Source organism: Perissodus microlepis, chromosome 4, assembly GCF_051167445.1.
Source record: "Perissodus microlepis isolate ML-2025 ecotype Zambia chromosome 4, ASM5116744v1, whole genome shotgun sequence".
In the NCBI taxonomy this organism is placed as follows: domain Eukaryota; kingdom Metazoa; phylum Chordata; class Actinopteri; order Cichliformes; family Cichlidae; genus Perissodus; species Perissodus microlepis.
The window spans coordinates 11,404,353-11,422,645 of record NC_140464.1 but is presented as its reverse complement, the minus strand read 5'-3'; the positions used below and the strand labels follow the sequence as shown (position 1 = coordinate 11,422,645).

Sequence of the window (18,293 nt, the reverse complement as noted above, 5' to 3'; positions counted from 1 at the left end):
GTCTTGTTTCTTTTCTATAGGACTTTTTAGTATGCTTCAATATGCTTAATAATTTCATTTTGTTTTAAAAAATGTATAGTTTGTTCATATTTTGCTAAAAAGTTTGCTAGTATTCTCCATATAGGCAAATTTTAACTTTATTTTTTCGAAAACTGCTGCTGTTCTGTATAGGCCTCAACCCCCTAAGCCAGCTCATCACTAAGAGCGGATACATGTATAGATTCAGGTGTGGAGTGATCATTAACAACATATACATGGGTGACATTAATCTGTATGCTACGAATAAGTGAGACATCAATTTACTGATCCAACTCACCAGATCCACAGCAAGGATATCAGGATGTCATTTTGACTATATAAGTGTGATCGAAGGGTCACAAAGAGAGGAAAGGTGATCCACACTGGAAGGGGTGGAATTTCCAGAAGACAGAGTAGCAGAGTAGTCCTTACCGGTCATTAGATACCCAGGTGGAATAATAAGCAGGCCTCAGGATGAGATAGATGTCACTGATGTCAACTCATAAAAACTCCTCATAATGAGAGGTCCCTACCCAAAGTCCAGCACCCTTGGGGTTTGTGGCCAACAGGAAGTAGGAGAGTGAGGTTAGTGAGTGTTGGAATGGCATTCCAGGATGAAACAAAGAACATTTTGCACTGACCGAGTGCTTTGGATATATATTCTGGTAAACAGCTCGACGTCATCCATGTGGAGGAGATGGTAGACGATTGCTCCATTCCGTAGTTGGTATCCATATCCATGTTAATGATCTGCCTGAGGGGGTTCAGACCTATGCAGAACAGAAATCCCACACTTGATGGTGACTTCTAGAATTGGCTGCAAGTGTTGTTCTCTAGTGTTGATTGCTAATTCCCCATCAAATTCATGATGAAGGCTCTTGGGGTCCTGTTGATCTGATATTTTAGACATTCTAAGATTCATCTATGGGGCATTGAGTCATAGGCTTTCTTGTACTTAATCTGGACAGTGCACAGGTTGGTCAGTATGGTCAGTATGGTCTTATAGTCTCGAATGACTGCTCAAGGTAGCAGTAGCTGGTGTTTTGACACTGGTGTTTTCTGGGATTTCATGTATTGGACCATGTTCCTGTTCATTTGAGCTGTTATGATGACTGACTGGAGCTTCCATGCTGTACTGAGGCAGGTTACTGGTCTGCAGTTAGACTGGGGACTAGTCCCTTCTGGGGATCGTACACCTTTGATGGTATACATTTTTTTTCTTGGCAGTTTCTGAGGCCTAAAGGTATGGGCAGCTTGCTCTATGTGAAGTGAAAGTGGGGCCTTTAAAATGTAAACATGAACCTTAAGTAAAGTGTTAGGTCAGAAAGGAGAGCATGCACACCTACCACGAAAAAAAGATCATCCCTCTGAGGATTATGTTTTCATCTGGGATTACAGATATGTAATATGAAGAACAGGGCAGACGCTGAGGTCTTAATGGCAATCGGTTTATACTCAGGACTAAACTATTAAAACCCTTCTTCCGCTTCATATCCAGACACACACTGAAAGAAGCATCATTCGGTATCATTTCATTCATGCATATAACAGTTCATCTGTTATAGAAGTTTTTTGTAACACTTTGCTTGCATCTAGTTTTCATTTGGGGTTTATATATATTTTTTCAGTTATTTTTTTGATGGCAGCTGCTGGGATGGATTCAAAATCTAAACCCTCTGATGCTGTGCTGGTAAGATGTCAGTGTAAAACTGATTTCTATGTTCTTGTTCTAATTATATAGGGAGGACTATATTCTTTAGATTTTAGATAGAAATATATTAATTCTTCTAATTAGTTAAAGAAATGTGTGTTATCATTTTTAGTTCTTCATAATAGATACATGTATTGATGTAATACACTATAATTAATTTGTTTTTAATGTTTAATGTTAGCTTTACAGAACCTTTATTGTGATATTGGAAAAAGATTAGCCATTAGGATGAATTATCTTTACATTAAGATTCACATTTGACCTTGAGTCAAGATGGTCTGAAAAAACTATTCATATTGAGAAAGTATAATGTTGACAGTTCAAACAATTTTAACAATCTCTATGCTGAATAGGAATCCCCAGAACTAGAGCAGATTCTGGACATAATGAGTTACTCACAGCGTGGACGAATGGACGGACAGTGTTGCACTCTAAGTCCTGCTAAAATAGAGACGACATCTGCAGGTTGGAATAGTGAAAATACCACAGTACAGTATACATCTCCCTTTTTTGGCCTGATTATTGATTGTTTCATTCTTGCTTCCCACAGGGTCAAAAGATGAGAGATCATCCCATACTTCAGATAATAAACAGGGACAATATGTCAACTCGCATTTATCGTTGCCTGGATTTAATTACCAAGTACTAGACTTATGACTATAAAATGATGAGGGATACACTGTACAAGTAAGACTGATGAATAAATTACATCAGCTCTCAATTATTACCTATTTTCTCAGGAAAGTGGACGTAATGATCATCATGTCTCTGCACCTCATATCTCTGTGACTGAGAGTACTCCAGATAGAAACAGGAAGCATCTGTCAGTTCCAGTTGACCAATTACAGGTTCCTTCTCAACGTGAACGCTCAAATTCTATAAAGGTCTGTTAATGTGTTAACAAGTTATAACAGTGTTATTCTGATAGCTGTAACAATTAGATTTGTTGATGTTGACTTGTTTAATTCCATGTTATCACATATACATCACCCCATTCGTTGAAACTTTATCATGCTGTTTTAACCCAAAAAGTCAGAATCACCTGCTGAACAGCAAAAGTTCATGGAGATGATTACCTATGGCCAGCGTGGACGCATGGATGACCAGTGCTGCTCATTGGATCCTAGCAAGAGTGCTCCTTGCACACCCAGATACACAGAGAAAAAAACTGTTGCAAGTATGTTAAACATGGCTGAAAATTCAATAATTCTGGCCATTTTAATAAATTGCATTCATCATTTTAAACTTCCTTTATGAACCTGACTGTTTCAGGTTCTGACAGATTAAATATTTATATTGAAAATTTGCTGTACTTGACCAGTGACAGATCCTGAAATGTTCTTCGATCTGTTGGCCGACACTCAGAGCCGACGGCTCGATGACCAGCGAGTGTCGCTTCCATCATTACCAGGCTTACAAAATGAAAAGGACACTTCTATGGGAGATTCAAGCTACTTGTGTTACATGGTCTCTAAAGTTCAAGTAAGGAATTTTCTTTGTTCTCTTTTAATACAGAGTATCAAAATGCTGCATGGAACTTGACTGCTTGAAATGATGATATTAACTGCTTTGAGTCTGTTTTAACAGGAATGCCACATTAAAACATTTGAGGCAGATTTTCCACAGCTGTCAACTACAAGTGTAGCTTTTTAGTTAAGAGTTTAATAACCACATTATTTTATGTATTTATATTCAACCTACTGATCAAAAATGCTGACCTAATCTATTTTCAGGGCTCCAGAATGGATGATCAAAGGTGTTCATTACCTCAAACCCTACCCCCAGAGACACCGTGTTCATCAAACAAGGATCAGTCTGAATCTGGTTTAAACCCATTACGCTCAGCCTCCTTCAGCTCCAGTTCAGACATAAAACAACTAAAAAGTGAGGATAAAAATCCTCAAAAACAGGTATCTCCGCGCTTTCAGTTTTAGCCCCCCAAAAGAAATTGTAAACAGCATCAACACTAAACAATGAGGTTTTAGATCACCCCATTTCTTTTTGCATGTGTTATATTTTTGTATTATTCATTCACTTAACAAAATTCACATTATCCCATCTAGTTCTTGACTCCAGCTGAACAGGAAGATCTTTTTACCTTAATTAGTAATTCCCACCATGGCCGGATGGATGAACAGCGATGTGTCCTAAATGCTACACCCCAGTCCACACCTAAGCACCATTTCAGTCAAAGTGAAATCCCCCAAGGTCAGAAAACAGGAAATTTTCCCTTTGGTTTTTTTTTTTGCATTTGATATTTTTTCTAAATGAAAACTCAGTTGTTTTGTACGTTGATATATAACAGCGCATACATTTCTCAATGAAGCTAACAGGTATTTTATTTTTCTCTAACATCCAATGCCCAGATTCTGATAATTTCTTCAGCTTACTGGCCAGCTCACAGGGCCGACGGCTGGACGACCAGAGAGTGTCCCTTCCTTCATTACCTGGAATACAGAATGGAGGTACCACATTAACACCCACTGCTGCTGAGACGGATGCAAGCTACTTGTGTTATCTGGTTTCCAAAGTCCAGGTTGGCCCTATATGTAACATTGCGAAAAGTTATTCACAGCTTTTGTTTCTTTGTTAAGTATTCACGAGGTTTTTGCACATATAGATATATCAGTTTTGCTTCAATCAAACCTTTTACCCACAGGGCTCAAGGATGGATGAACAGAGATGTTCTGCACCCCACATCTTCCAGAATCTGGGTACCCCATCAGCTCAGCGCGCATCTGGTAAACATCCTTGGAGGTCTGCCTCATTAAACCGTGACAAAACTGAACAGCGTGGGCAGGTCAATGTTCATACCACATATCACTCAACATTGTTTTACCTATACTTTTTCTGCCCTGTAATTTTATATTTCTTAAGCAAGCCACAAAAACTATAGTGATTGACTAGAACTTTTATTATCTAGTCTTTTAAAGAAATAACATAGCTGTATTGATTGCTTAATGGCAGCCTCTGTTTGCTATGTCTTTTTGAGAGTTGTCCCATTTCTTATGACATATCTTTCTGTAAAAAAATTTAGGGAATATCCGCAGCAGAGCAGGAGCAGTTCCTTAAAATGATAAGTCGCATACAAAGTGGACGCATGGAAGAGCAACGCTGCTTTTTACAACCCAGCAGAAGCACACCTTCCTCACCTACACACAATGGCAGTGCTTTGAATAAAGTACCCATAGGTCAGAAAAATGCACAGTGCACTTGAATATGAGTATTTTGTCTCTGAAATGTCAAGAATAATTATTTCTCCATTACAGGTGCAGAAGCAGAGGCGTTCTTCAAAATCATCACCTCCAGTCAGTCGCGACGACTAGATGATCAGCGCGTTGCACTTCCTACCTTGCCAGGGATAAGTGGAAATTCTGAAGGAAAAGTAGACATACAACGACATACCACAGCTGAAATCCCAGTAAGTTACACAACATCTAAATTATTGGTACTGTGAAAATTAAGAAAAGTGTAATAAATGTGGTTATATATATATTTTTTTAACTCTATGCACTCCCACAGAAGTTAAGTGCATGCAGGACACCATGTGTCTCTCTCTCTCAGTTTGTCATACTTAGAGACCCATCATATCCAACCATTAAATTTAACTGTAAATGACCATTATGTAGACCTTAGGCTATGTTTCGTAACCTTTGGCTTGTCTACAGTACTGTAACTACACAACCATGACCAAAATTTCTTTCATGGCTCTAAATTTAGTTACCACTCTGTCAAAAACCTCAATTAAGAGTGTTTTTCCACCATTCTACTGCTGATTATATTTTAATAAATTGCAACTGATCATTTGTTTTTCTGCAAAACGCTTGCCAGTTTAACGGTCTCTCATCATTTCTGTTCTGTAAGGTCTCTCCACTACCACAGATCACAGTGGCTAAATGTACACCTACAACTTCAAAAAAGTGTCCTACACCTGCCTCACAACCTCAAATGGCATATGGAAAGCCTGGTTCCACTGAGGCCTTACCCAAATCTGCTTCACTTATTCCCAAGGGAGAATTTAAGAAGTCGTCTAATTTCCCAGCTAAGGTAAATTCTTCACTTTTCCATTTTTCAGTACATTCAAGTTTGTAGACAAATATATAACAAGTAATGTAAACACACATTAGTAGAGTATAACAATTTACCAGTATTTTTATTCTCTAAAATATTATATCTTTCTGTATGGGACAAACGGATTCTCCTTTTTGAAAGCCTCCTGAATTAGAAACACAAAGGCTGATATCCCAGTAAATGAAAAAAAAAAAAACCCAGAACAAAACAAAAAAAGCTGATAAGAGATTCTGTAACACTGTTTGAGTTCAGTGACTTGTGACATGTTACAGGTAACAGTGAGTGTATCTGTGAGCTTCACACCTCAGGAGGTAAGTTGTAAGATCACTTATTACCCAAAGGTACTGCCATAATAAAAGAAGTGCCTTCAGTACTACTCTTTTCTTCTCTGGAAAATGAACAGAAGAATCCCAATGAGCCAGATGCATTTCCAGATGTCTATCTAACTCTTGGAGCCCCAGGGGACAACCTTGTGATACCTCTGAGTCCAGTATGTGGCAGGCCCTTGTCCTTTGACTTAAACCTTGTTATGAAGGAAGATGTTAAGTTCAGGCATCGCTCTCCAAGCCATTCCAGTCCCAGAAAAAACAACTCCAGGCCACCATCTCCCAACAAAGGTGCGACTGGTAAAGCACATCCTACATGCTCACATGAACAGGTTAAGCTTGTGACCAGCCACATCAGTGCAGATGTAAACTCTTTCTCCCCAACTGAAAAGACTCACCTGGAGAAAGGAATGGCTCAAGAAGGACAAAAGGGGAAAGGAGAACTTGGAAAGGTGAGGGAAAAGGCACAGCATGGAAAAGGAAAGGGCGCTGTAAAGAAAGACATGAAGAAGAGTGGCAAATAATGTACTTGTAAATTATGGGATTTAAATGTAAAAATAAATAAGTAGCAAAAAAATTGTATTTGTATTGCTAAAAGCTCTTATTAGAAATTATGGTGATTCTGCTTTATAGGGTCATTTGAAGGATAGTCCTTTGCTAGCTAAATTTACAGTACATATTGTGTCTATTATGTTTTGAGTTTTGCAAATTTTCTAAATGTAAATACACTGTAAGGAATTCTATTCTTTCTGTCAATTATATAATTGTAATCTTGAATTAAAACTTTTGGTCTGTTCAACTCTGTGAAGATGTGACCAAAACCAAACCAAAATAAACATGATAAAAAAAACCAACAGCAATAAATGGGGAATCATTTCCTTTGGTCAGACTGAATTCTGAACTTTGACATCTGCATTTAGCATTGGAGCATATGGGTCGTCTACTCCACCCACTGAGCTGAAAACATGACCATATGAAGTAGAACATGCTAAGCAATAAAAAGAAAACATAATACTTTGGAAATTTTCACCATTTATTGAGGATTTACAGAGAAAGTTGTTCATATTGTATGAACTCTTAAATGCTGCAACTGGATTGCATTTCCTATTCAGCCGAGTCACTTCCCTGAAAGCAAGAGAGAGATACAGACCATAGAGTTTATGGTTATAGGGATATATTGCAGTAGGAATGCAATAACAAAAAGTATTGCAACGTTGTTATGGTAGGATACTTTTTTTTTTATATTGGATGGATATATTGGATGTATTATCAGTAATAAAACAGAAGAGTGTCCTGCAAATTGGCATTCACTTAACATTAACTAATGTACTTTTCAAATTAGAATGTAAAAATCATGACATTCAGTTTAAAAATATGTATGTGGTTAAGATATAATACTGTCAAAGAAAATGAAATACCACCTTTCCGACATCACGGCTCTTGGCTCTCAACTTGTTGACCTGAGATTCAGCAATGTCAGCACGCTCCTGAGCTTCCTCCAGCTCATGCTGGACCTTCCTGAGCCTGGACATGTGAGTGTTTGCCTGCTCCTCCTGTAAAGGATTTACAAAAATACTGACTTAGTTATAGGGGAGTCAATGGGCGTGTTATGAACCAAGCTGAAGCAGATTTGGCATATAATTGTAGTTGACTTACAGCCTCCTCAGCCTGTCTCTTGTAAGCCTTGACTTTGAGCTGCAGCTTGTCCACCAGATCCTGAAGTCTGGTCACATTCTTCTTGTCTTCCTCAGTCTACACAAAATACAGCTGTTACTTAAGAGGTATTTGAGAAGAGACAAAGGGCACGTATGCTTGTTGTTGGCAAAAGAAGACTTACCTGGTAGGTGAGCTCCTTCACTCTTCTCTCATATTTACGGACTCCTTTAACAGCATCAACACCACGTCTCTGCTCAGCTTCAAGTTCAGCTTCCAGTTCACGGACCTTTAATGCCATGATAAATAATTAACTTTGCTTCAAATATAAAGAAAAACTTAAATTCATATAATTTAATCAAAATATATTTTATGTATATAAGCATACAATATACACTTCATACCCTGGACTCCAGTTTCTGGAGCTGCTTCTTGCCACCCTTCATGGCAAGGTTCTCTGCCTCATCCAGACGGTGCTGCAGGTCCTTGACTGTGACCTCCAGGTTCTTCTTCATCCTTTCCAGGTGAGCACTGGTGTCCTGCTCCTTCTTCAGCTCCTCAGCCATCATGGCAGCCTAAAACGATTTACTCCATTTAATTAATCTATTTAAAAATCTATGGTAAGCTTTTATTATCACTGAAAGGAAGTGAAGTGTTTAATAGAACAGATTACTTAGAGATTTAAACTCACGTCAGTGATGGCTTTTTTTGCTTTCTCCTCAGCATTTCTTGCTTCCTGCACAGCATCATCCACCTCACTCTGGATCTGCACAAAATCGGCTTCGAGCTTCTTTTTCGTGTTCAGAAGACTGGTGTTCTAAAGGTTTAGGAAAAATTATATGATATAAATATGTTGTAAGTTCACATACTAGATATTTACAGTAAATTTACAATGTATTTCCTAATTAAAATTACATTAGGTTAAATGTTTCTTGACATTATAAACAAACCTGAGAGTGAAGCAGTCCGACACGCTCGCTAGCATCAACCAACTCCTGCTCAGCTACTTTGCGTCCTCTCTCTGTCTGCTCCAGAGCGGCTCTCAGCTCCTCAATCTCAGCTATCATCAGACCATTTCTGCGCTCCACCATGGCGACCTGCTCCTTCATGTCTTCCTGTCCTCTGAGAGCTTCATCAAGGTGCAGCTGGGCATCCTGATGAAATAAATCAATCAATAAATAAGTACTTATTCTGTTTCTTTAACAAATGATCAGGAAAAAAGGTCACCTTGAGCTGTCCTTGGACATTCCTCAGTTGTTTCTGGGCCTCAGCAGCCTGTCTGTTGGCATGGCTCAGCTGAATCTCCATCTCATTCAGGTCTCCCTCCATCTTCTTCTTGACTCTCAGGGCATCATTCCTGCTCCTGACCTCAGCATCAAGGGTGCTCTGCATGGAGTCAATCACCCTCTGGCTGTTCCTCTTGATCTGCTCCATCTCCTCGTCCTTCTCTGCCAGCTTCCTGTCAATCTCACTTTTGACTTGGTTGAGCTCAAGCTGAATACGAAGAATCTTGGATTCTTCGTGTTCCAGAGTGCCCTGCGAAATAAGTCAGATAAGTAACAAATACCAAGTAGAATCATCAAAATAAATAATATTGACATAAAAAATATTAAACCTCTGCTTCTTCAAGGGCAGTCTGAATTTCAGCCTTTTCACTTTCTACAGTCTTCTTGGCCTTTTCCAGCTCATGGATGCTCTTTCCAGTCTCACCAATCTGCTCAGTCAGATCTGAGATCTCCTCTAAAGTAGAAAAATGAACCAAACTGTTGTTATTATCTTAGATCCAGATCTATATTCTTTGACATTTTTTGTCAAGTTATGGGTGCATACGCTGCAGGTTCTTGTTCTCTCTCTTCATGGTCTCCAGTTGATCCAGAGCCTCTTCATATGAGTTCTTCATCTTGAACAACTCAGTGCTGAGAGAACGAGCCTCCTTTTGGGCTCCTTCCAGCTCTGCCTGGCTCTCCTCATACTTCTGCTTCCATTCTGCCAGGACCTAGGTTTATATAGGTTATTCAGTTAGTTGTCATTATGGGTGTATTCCTCTTTTTAGTATATTGGTTATGTTTAAAACTTTACCTTATCAAAGTTCCTCTGCTTCTTGTCAAGGTTGGCAGCCAGAGCATTAGCTCTCTCCACATCAATCATGAGGTCCTCCACCTCACCCTGCAGCCTCTGCTTGGTCTTCTCCAGTGAGGCACACTTGGAGTTCACAGCCTCAATGGATTCCTCAGCCTCCTGCAGGCGCTGGGCAAGCTTTTTTCTGCAATTTGCAAAAATTTGCTTGTATTAATTCAATTATTTATTAAAAGTAATACAGTATTACATTTTTATTCACAAAAGAGAAGAAAGCATTTATGTACTTGGCCTCCTCCAGCTCCTCAGTGCGCTGGATAGCATCAGTCTCATATTTGGATCGCCACTGAGCCACCTCACTGTTGGCCTTGGACATTCCTCGCTGCAGCTCAGCCTTGGCCTCCTGCTCCTCCTCAAACTGCTCTCTGAGCAGATCACAGTCATGTCGGGCTGACTGAAGAGCATGAGCCAGGGCGTTCTTGGCCTGGATTTTCATAATAATACATTTTAAATAATAATAAATGTCTTTGCTTTTCTTTTATCTCTCAGTGAGCATGTTGACAAAGTAATGTAATGTTATTCTAAATTTGAGATATAGGTTGTGAGATATAGTTAATGTGAGATAAGTTGACATTAAGTAACTTGCATTTATTCTTTTTTTCACTTGCAGATCCATGGTTCATCAATGTTCTCTTACAATGTATGTAATGTTGAATATAATACTTCTTTAATATGACATCTGGTACCTTCACTTCCTCCTCAGTATGTCGCTTAAGCTCTTCAATCTGTTGAGTGTAAGCTTGTTTGCCTCTGGTAAGCTGGGAAATAAGAGCTTCCTTTTCCTCAAGCTGACGAGAAAATTCACCTGGGCAAAACGAATTAAAGAAAAATACTTTTCATAACTGAAAAATCACCATGTATTTTAAACACAAACAATATCATCTGTTTGAAACTTAAATTGTTTCTGAACTTAAAATGGCTAATAATTAAAATACAGTTACATACTTCATATCTTTGGATACACACCATTCTCAGTTTGGAGTCTTGCCCTCTGTGCACTCATGTCATTAAGCTGGCGAACATTCTCATCATTTTTGGACTTGAGCTCACTTAACTGGTCTTCAAGAGTTCGGCACATTTTCTCCAGATTGCCCTATAAATTTCACATAATTGGCATGACTCAAATCCAGGAAAGATATAACTTTTGCACTCTTTCATTGTTTAGATAGCTGCTTTTTCTCAAAATTGCATACCTTTGCTTTGGCAACAGCCTCCATATTGCTTGCGAGGTCATCAATCTCCATCTTGTACTCGCTCTTTTCTTTCTCCAGCTTCTGTTTGACACGCTGGAGGTTGTCGATCTGCTCTCCGAGCTCTGCAACACTGTCAGCCTGCTTCTTACGGAGAGCTGCTGCAGTAGCTTCATGCTGCAGAGTTGCTTCTTCAAGATCACGACGCAGTTTCTGGAACTCAGCCTCTCGCTTCTTGTTCATCTCAATCTGAGCAGCTGTTGCTCCACCAGCTTCCTCGAGCCTCTCGCTGATCTCTTCAAGCTCCCTGGAGAGGTCGGCTCTCTGCTTCTCTACCTTAGCCCGAGCTGCCCTCTCAGCCTCAATCTCCTCTTCCAGCTCTTCAATACGAGCCTTTAGGGTAATAACACCACAAAGACTTACTGAGTTGACATGTTTTAGTTTCACTGAACATAATATTCACCTAAAATAATGGTACCTGGAGTTCTTTGATCTTCTTCTGAAGCTGAGCACCAAGAGACTGCTCATCCTCAATCTTGCCAAGAAGCTGACTGATTTCAAAGTCCTTCCTGTTAATGTAGAAGAACAAGAAATGACTCTGACAGCTCTGTGGCTCTTCTGATTGCAAGTGTAGGAACTTTATCAGTAACTGTTTTTTACTTTTTAATTTTCTCATCAGACTGCTGCTTGTCATTCTCCAGATCCATTATGGATTCCTGAGCCAGTTTCAAATCTCCCTCCAGCTTCCTCTTGGCTCTCTCAAGGTCCATGCGGAGCTTCTTCTCTTGCTCCAGGGACCCCTCAAGCTATTAAAAAAATGTTACATATTCTTTACAACTGAATAATTCATAATAATATAAAAATAAGAAATCTCCTTTTTAAAAAATATGATGTTTTCTTACATCATCAACTTGCTGTTCCAGCTTTGTCTTGGCCTTGGTCAGAGTGTTGACTTTGTCTTCCTCTGCCTGGAGATCATCCAGTGTTTGCTGATGGGCCTCTTGTAAGGCTTTCTTCTCCTTAGTTAACTTGGCAATTGACTCATCTTGAGATGCCATCTCCTCTGTCAGGTTTTTCACCTAAAATAAATAATAATTGGGAATTTCGTGGGAATTTCCCATGAAAGTTAATAAATTAACATGGCAAAATAAGACATTACAGCATATAAACATATTATGTGTTTGTATTTTGGTGAAAACTACAATCACTATGAACTGACCTTGTTTTCTGTGGCATGTTTCTCCTTCTCCACTTTGGCCAAGGTGAGCTCCAAGTCATCAATGTCCTTCTTCAGCTCAGAGCATTCATCCTCCAGCTTCCTCTTCTTAGCAGTCAGCTCAGCATTGATTTCCTCTTCATCCTCCAGTCTCTCACTTGTCTCTTTGAGTTTGGCCTCGAGCTGGATCTTGCTCTTAATGAGCCCCTCACACCTTTCTTCAGCATCAGAAAGATTCTCATTTTCCTGTGACAAGGCAAGAAATATGGGAACTATATTATTATATTATAGTATAAGAAGAATAATTATTATCATACTTTTATAAATAAAGAATATTATCATGTTTTTAATTACAGCAATTCAGCACAGTTCTCAGTTACAGCACATCTCACAGCCAAACACCAGCCAAAAAGTCATACTGATAAATAGACTAATATGTGGTTATTTTTCAGCTAATTGAGCATTATTATAATAGAACATGTATTTTCTCCTCCCCCTTGTTACTCACAGCTGCTACTTGAAGTTGCAGGTCATTCTTCTCCTGCAGCAGGCTGACCATCTTCTCTTCCAGTTCTTTTTTCTTTGCCAGAGCAGTAGTCAGGTCTGTCTGCATCTTCTCATAGTTCTCCTTCATGTTCTGCAACTCTTTCTCAGTCTCCGCACTCTTCAGAAGAGGCTTGATCTTAAAGTACAGATGCATCCATGGCCAGTTCTTGACATTCATGAATGAACGGATGTTGTACTGGATGCTGAAGATAGCATCTCTACAAAAACAACGCAAATTACCATGCTTTGATATACTGCTTTTGCGTAACATCACATGATATTTAAATAGTAATTTGATATAGTGTTTCTGAATTATACCTTCTCTCCATCATCTTCACAAACTCTTTCCTCATGAGGTATCCTCTGCAGAGAGCCTGAGTCATGGTCACCAGCTCAGCCAGTTTCTCATCTCTCATCTCCTCAAGAGTGCCCAGCAGACCAGCTTTGAAGAACACCTGTGTTGAAGTGAAACAAATTAGTTCACATGAATTAGTTCTGTTTAATACAACTGGAGGTTGTAAAGGTCATCATAAAGTGTACCTTTGTGTGCCCAAACTTGTACTGTGTGTGATCCACATCAATGGAGCCAAGCAGCTTCTCTGAAGCTTTCTTGTTGTCAATGAACTGTCCCTCAGGGATGACACTGGCATTCAACACTTTGTATCTGTAAGAAAATATAGTGATGTTACTTGGATTTTGCACCCATTGTTCTTGTGTTTTCCCTTTTCCAGTACCTTTGAAGTTATTTTAACTTTCTTATAAAGAAAACAGAAGTCACCTCTGCTTGAAGTCACCATAGAGGATTCTGCTGGGGAAACCCTTTCTGCAGATTCTGATGCCCTCCAGGACACCATTACACCTCAGCTGATGGATGACCAAATGATTTTCCATAAGACCTGAAAGTTAAAAATTCATATAGTTTAAATAATTTAAATATGTCACTTTTAACATTTTTTAAAATCAGTATGACTGTGTGCTTTTTACCTGGAGTCTTTGACTCATTGGGAATCAGGCAACGAACAAAGTGAGGATGAGTGCTTCTTAAGTTGGTCATCAGTTTGCCCAGGTTTTCCTGGGGGGGGGAGACGACATATTTAAACAAATGTTAGCTGCTTAAAATAAACCAATACATTTGAATAGGATCTTGATATTTTTTTGTGGCGGTTCAAAATACCCTGAAAAGAGCAGACACGGTCTGGAAAGAACCACCCTTCTTCTTTCCACCACCCTTCTTGCCGCCACCAGCAGCATCTGTTGTTCAATACACTTAATTAAGAGAACTGAATAACTAATGCTATAGTGAGTGTTTTACAATAATTTAATTTTAAACCATATTTTCAATGAAAACAATAACTGTGTGATCACTGATTCAACTTCATTTCCTAGAGGAAACATATTTAATGAGTATTCACAAATGGTCATAATAATAATAATAATGGATTGGATTTATATAGCGCTTTTCAAGGCACCCAAAGCGCTTTTACAATGCCACTATTCATTCACTCTCACATTCACACACTGGTGGAGGGAAGCTACAGTTGTATCCACAGCTGCCCTGTATTTTTTTACATTATTTATTTCCTACCATCAGCTGAAGCATGGGCTGCATACAGGAAGCACAGCAGTTTGTTCGATGACTTTTGGTAGAGCTGCACAACTGAGTCATTCAGTGGGTCCTTGTTCTTGTCCAGCCAGCCAGTGATATTGTAGTCCACTGTACCAGCATAGTGAACCAGGGAGAAGTGTGCTTCTGCTTTACCCTTTGCAGGCTTTGGCTTCTCAAATGCCTTGCTCTTGCCAAGATGCTGATCATACAGCTTGTTCTTGAAAGAAGTGTCTGTAGCCTTGGGGAACATGCACTCCTCTTCAAGAATGGAGAAGATGCCCATTGGCTGAAAAGAGAAGTTGTATTCAGGAAAAATCTGTATTTTAGTACCTAGTCAGAAACTGCCATTTTAGTCCTGAGCGGCACATCTGAGTGGTCTTACCTTCTCAATAAGCTCAATGCAGGCAGCCAAATCCATACCAAAGTCAATGAACTCCCATTGAATGCCTTCTTTCTTGTACTCCTCTTGCTCCAGGACAAACATGTGGTGGTTGAAAAACTGTTGCAGTTTCTCATTGGTGAAGTTGATGCAGAGTTGCTCCAAGCTGTTGAACTGTAGTAACAGAAAGCTAATTCATATCATGAAAAAAAATCATATTTATCTTTAAATCCGGTCTCACATTTTTGAAATGCTCACATCAAAGATCTCAAACCCAGCGATATCCAGCACTCCAATGAAGAACTGTCTGGGCTGCTTTGTGTCCAGCATCTCATTGATACGGATAACCATCCACAAGAACATTTTCTCATAGACAGATTTGCACAGAGCCGAGACAGCATTGTTGACCTGGAAGAAGAGAATTCAACATTCTCCTAAATTCCTGGATAACACTGTAAAAGTATTTTAAAATGTAACTTTTTTTTTAATCCTTTCAATTTTTAAAAAAATTACCTGTGGGACAGTCTGACCTTTGGTCACAAACTCATTCCCAACCTTGACTCTTGGGTAGCACAGAGCTTTCAACATGTCAGCTGAATTCAGGCCCATGAGGTAGGCGATTTTATCAGCCTCTGATTGGAAAAACAAACATGTTTCATTATGTAAGAAAGAAATGTTAACACTATGGAATGAGCTAAAACACAACTAAAATCCGCATTGATAGCAGTGCTAAAGATGTATTTTACATTTTATGAACAACTGCAGGCAGTCACTCTGCTCAGTCATTATATTAGTATGATATTTATCTGTCTAAATGGGAATGGTTAATGCTATGGATGTCACTGTAGTTCTAAGAGTTAATGTGAATTATTACTTCATGAGGATGTAATATTACAAAATCAATTTGATTACCCTCAGTGCCATCAGGTTCAGCCTGCTCCTCACGCTGCTTCTGCTTGAATTTCATGTTACCATGATGCATCACAGCGCCAGTCAGCTTGTAGATGCCCGCCTTCTCGTCAGCACTGAAGCCCAAGATGTCAATAGCAGTCTGTAATCCAAGCACAGCATTAACTTTTAAACAAGTTATTGTGACAGTCTGCCTTTATTCTACACGTTACCATCAACTTACATCTGTTGCAATGAACTCCTCCACATCATTGATACTTTTGACTGTGATTTCACCCTGACTGATCATTGGATAGTCATAAGGGTTAGTGGAGATTAGAAGAGACTCTAGAAGAAAGAAGAAGAAATGCTTGAGTGGAACATGGTTATTTCCTTATTGTTTTTTAATTGTGCAAGATTAGTGATTGACATAAGGATTTATATAACACAGAAGAAAGTGACTAGGTTAGGAAAACTGGGGGAAGAAAACAGTAAAACCAACAGTAACTTCAAGATTATTATATGTTAAAAACATAACTTTACACTATGAAATTATGTGAAATTATATGTTTGGGTGGGTGTAAGGATATAGTGGGTTGAGAAACAGAAAGAGAGAGAGAGAGGAGAGGTAGCACCTTAAAAAGTTATTTAATTAATAATGTTTTCTTTTTTTCCCCAAACAACAAAAGAAGTAGCTTAATTGGAGTGGTTCCCAGATAAAGACTATTCTTTTCTTTAAAACAACTGGGGGTATGGAAAGTAATTTACAGTATGTCTTGTTCAGTTCATCACATACCCAGGAGCTCAGGCTTATGGCCTGTCATCAGCTGATAGAAGATATGGTAGCTTCTCTCAGCAGACAACTGGAAGGTGACACGGGACTTCTCCAGCAGATCTGTGAACAATTGTTGAATAGGAAGTGTGATGATCAAACAGTACAAAGCATTTCATTTGTATACTACTAACTACAAAAGGAAAATAACGCTAACTTACATGTTTCAATATCAGCTGAGGCTAGCTTTCCAGTGGAGCCAAAGTGAATTCTGATGAATTTACCCTGAACAATCACCACAAAATGTCAGTTTGGCTCTGGATAACAGTAGGTGTAAGAAAATTATTTTAGAGTCCAGAACACGAATACTTACAAAACGAGAGGAGTTGTCATTCCTCACAGTCTTAGCATTTCCATATGCCTCCAGCAGAGGGTTAGCTGCAATGATTTGATCTTCCAGTGAACCCTACACAGAGACATCAAACAGCTGTTTAAAAACAATCACCTGTGACAAACACATTTGATTTGAACACAATTTACCTGTATTTTTCCTGAGGATGTTTCAGCTTTCTTAGCTCCAGCTACTGCAATTGTTGCAAAATACTGGATAACACGCTTGGTGTTTACAGTCTTTCCTGCACCAGATTCTCCACTGGGGAATTAAAGCATGATTTTTACTTTGCAATACAATTATGATTTTTACTAAAGAAGTGTTCTTGTAATGTTTTGTTATACTTACGTAATGAGGATAGACTGATTCTCACGATCTGAAATATAAGAGCACACGCATATTAAACCTACAGTTGACAATCCTCATTGTCCCATGCACCTGAATCTTTAATCAACTTTGATTTTACCAGTGAGCATGAACTGATAGGCATTATCAGAGATGGAGAAGATGTGGGGTGGAGCCTCAATCCTCTTCTTGCCTCTGTATGCCACAACAACCTGAGCATCATACACAGGAAGCCACTTGTAGGGATTCACCACGACGCAGAACAGGCCAGAATAAGTCTGTAATAACAAAGAAACAGAAACATATATATAGTTGTTACTCAGAGAAAATACAAGCAAAGTATATTATGAGATTAAAGCTTACATAGATCATCCATGATGCAAAACGCTCTTTGAGGTTAAACAGCACGGCAGGCTCATTGAGGTGGGTCATCATGGCCATGTCCTCAATTTTATCAAACTTTGGAGGATTCATGGGGTGGATGTCATCCTCTTTTACAGTGACTGTCTGCATTTGAAAAAGAATAAAATTAAACAAAACCTTTTTTAACATAGTACATTACATAATCCATAAAATGAGTCTAATCTTTTCTAAGAAAGTTGAAGAATTAATTGTTTTACTTACCTTTCCTGTAAGTGTCTCAACAGTTGCCTTGCCACCCTCTCTTTTGACGAGTTTACCCTTCACGTACATGTCATCAGCATCAGTTACAAAGTAGGCACTTTTGGCATCAAAAGGAGTGTTCTGAGCCTCTAATCTCTCTTTCTCAGGTTTTCGGAGGTAAATGGCTGCAGGGCCATAGGCCTCCATCTCTGCATCTGTGCTCATGATGGAACTTTAGGGGGCTGAAATTGAGAGGTTGAGAGGTTTTGTTTCTTATGTCTTTGTTTTCATAAACATCCCCATGCTAATGTGTGTGTTTGGGAATTGTTCAGATATCACTATAATGTACCTTCCTTAGTCCCAGCAGAAAACTGTAAACTCTTGGTTCTGTTGCTTGAATCCTAATAACAAACCATCAAGTATAATAAATGTGGGTGTCCAT

At 39.0% G+C, this 18,293-nt stretch overlaps 2 protein-coding genes across 2 annotated transcripts; one reads left to right on the top strand and one right to left on the bottom strand.

The window, feature by feature from the left end:
- The first annotated feature begins 37 nt into the window (after window positions 1–37).
- On the top strand, window positions 38–7,113 carry LOC146388397 (uncharacterized). Its single transcript, XM_084925674.1, has 15 exons — window positions 38–1,708; window positions 2,083–2,194; window positions 2,280–2,371; window positions 2,470–2,613; window positions 2,762–2,906; window positions 3,051–3,211; window positions 3,463–3,639; window positions 3,793–3,937; window positions 4,096–4,265; window positions 4,389–4,529; window positions 4,767–4,920; window positions 4,999–5,150; window positions 5,594–5,776; window positions 6,073–6,111; window positions 6,204–7,113. Exons 1-15 carry the CDS (start codon window positions 1,658–1,660, stop codon window positions 6,648–6,650), a joined length of 2,313 nt encoding a protein of 770 aa, XP_084781800.1. The 5' UTR covers window positions 38–1,657; the 3' UTR covers window positions 6,651–7,113.
- A 117-nt stretch (window positions 7,114–7,230) lies between these two features.
- LOC146388396 (myosin heavy chain, fast skeletal muscle-like) lies at window positions 7,231–18,076 on the bottom strand. The gene is made up of 39 exons (XM_084925673.1): window positions 17,873–18,076; window positions 17,612–17,755; window positions 17,370–17,526; window positions 17,252–17,279; window positions 17,053–17,164; window positions 16,886–16,978; window positions 16,734–16,797; window positions 16,537–16,635; window positions 15,985–16,088; window positions 15,765–15,903; window positions 15,366–15,484; window positions 15,111–15,260; window positions 14,856–15,026; window positions 14,453–14,759; window positions 14,042–14,118; window positions 13,852–13,939; window positions 13,646–13,763; window positions 13,408–13,531; window positions 13,186–13,322; window positions 12,830–13,085; window positions 12,325–12,567; window positions 12,008–12,184; window positions 11,766–11,911; window positions 11,584–11,674; window positions 11,109–11,498; window positions 10,882–11,008; window positions 10,602–10,720; window positions 10,143–10,339; window positions 9,859–10,042; window positions 9,610–9,775; window positions 9,395–9,519; window positions 9,007–9,315; window positions 8,730–8,933; window positions 8,471–8,596; window positions 8,184–8,354; window positions 7,964–8,068; window positions 7,783–7,878; window positions 7,548–7,679; window positions 7,231–7,251 (listed from the first exon to the last, which is right to left on the bottom strand). The coding sequence occupies exons 1-39, from the start codon at window positions 18,074–18,076 to the stop codon at window positions 7,231–7,233; spliced, it is 5,820 nt and encodes a 1,939-aa protein (XP_084781799.1).
- Window positions 18,077–18,293: the final 217 nt, after the last annotated feature.

Coding starts and splice junctions, on each gene's coding strand:
- LOC146388397 (XM_084925674.1), top strand. CDS start 1,658: ATGGCAGCTGCTGGGATGGATTCAAAATCTAAACCCTCTGATGCTGTG. Junction 2,372..2,469: donor TGCCTGGATTTAATTACCAA/GTACTAGACTTA, acceptor CTATTTTCTCAG/GAAAGTGGACGTAATGATCA. Junction 2,907..3,050: donor AGAGAAAAAAACTGTTGCAA/GTATGTTAAACA, acceptor GTACTTGACCAG/TGACAGATCCTGAAATGTTC.
- LOC146388396 (XM_084925673.1), bottom strand. CDS start 18,076: ATGAGCACAGATGCAGAGATGGAGGCCTATGGCCCTGCAGCCATTTAC. Junction 8,934..9,006: donor ATGTCCAAGGACAGCTCAAG/GTGACCTTTTTT, acceptor TTATTTCATCAG/GATGCCCAGCTGCACCTTGA. Junction 7,252..7,547: donor AGAGCCGTGATGTCGGAAAG/GTGGTATTTCAT, acceptor TCTTGCTTTCAG/GGAAGTGACTCGGCTGAATA.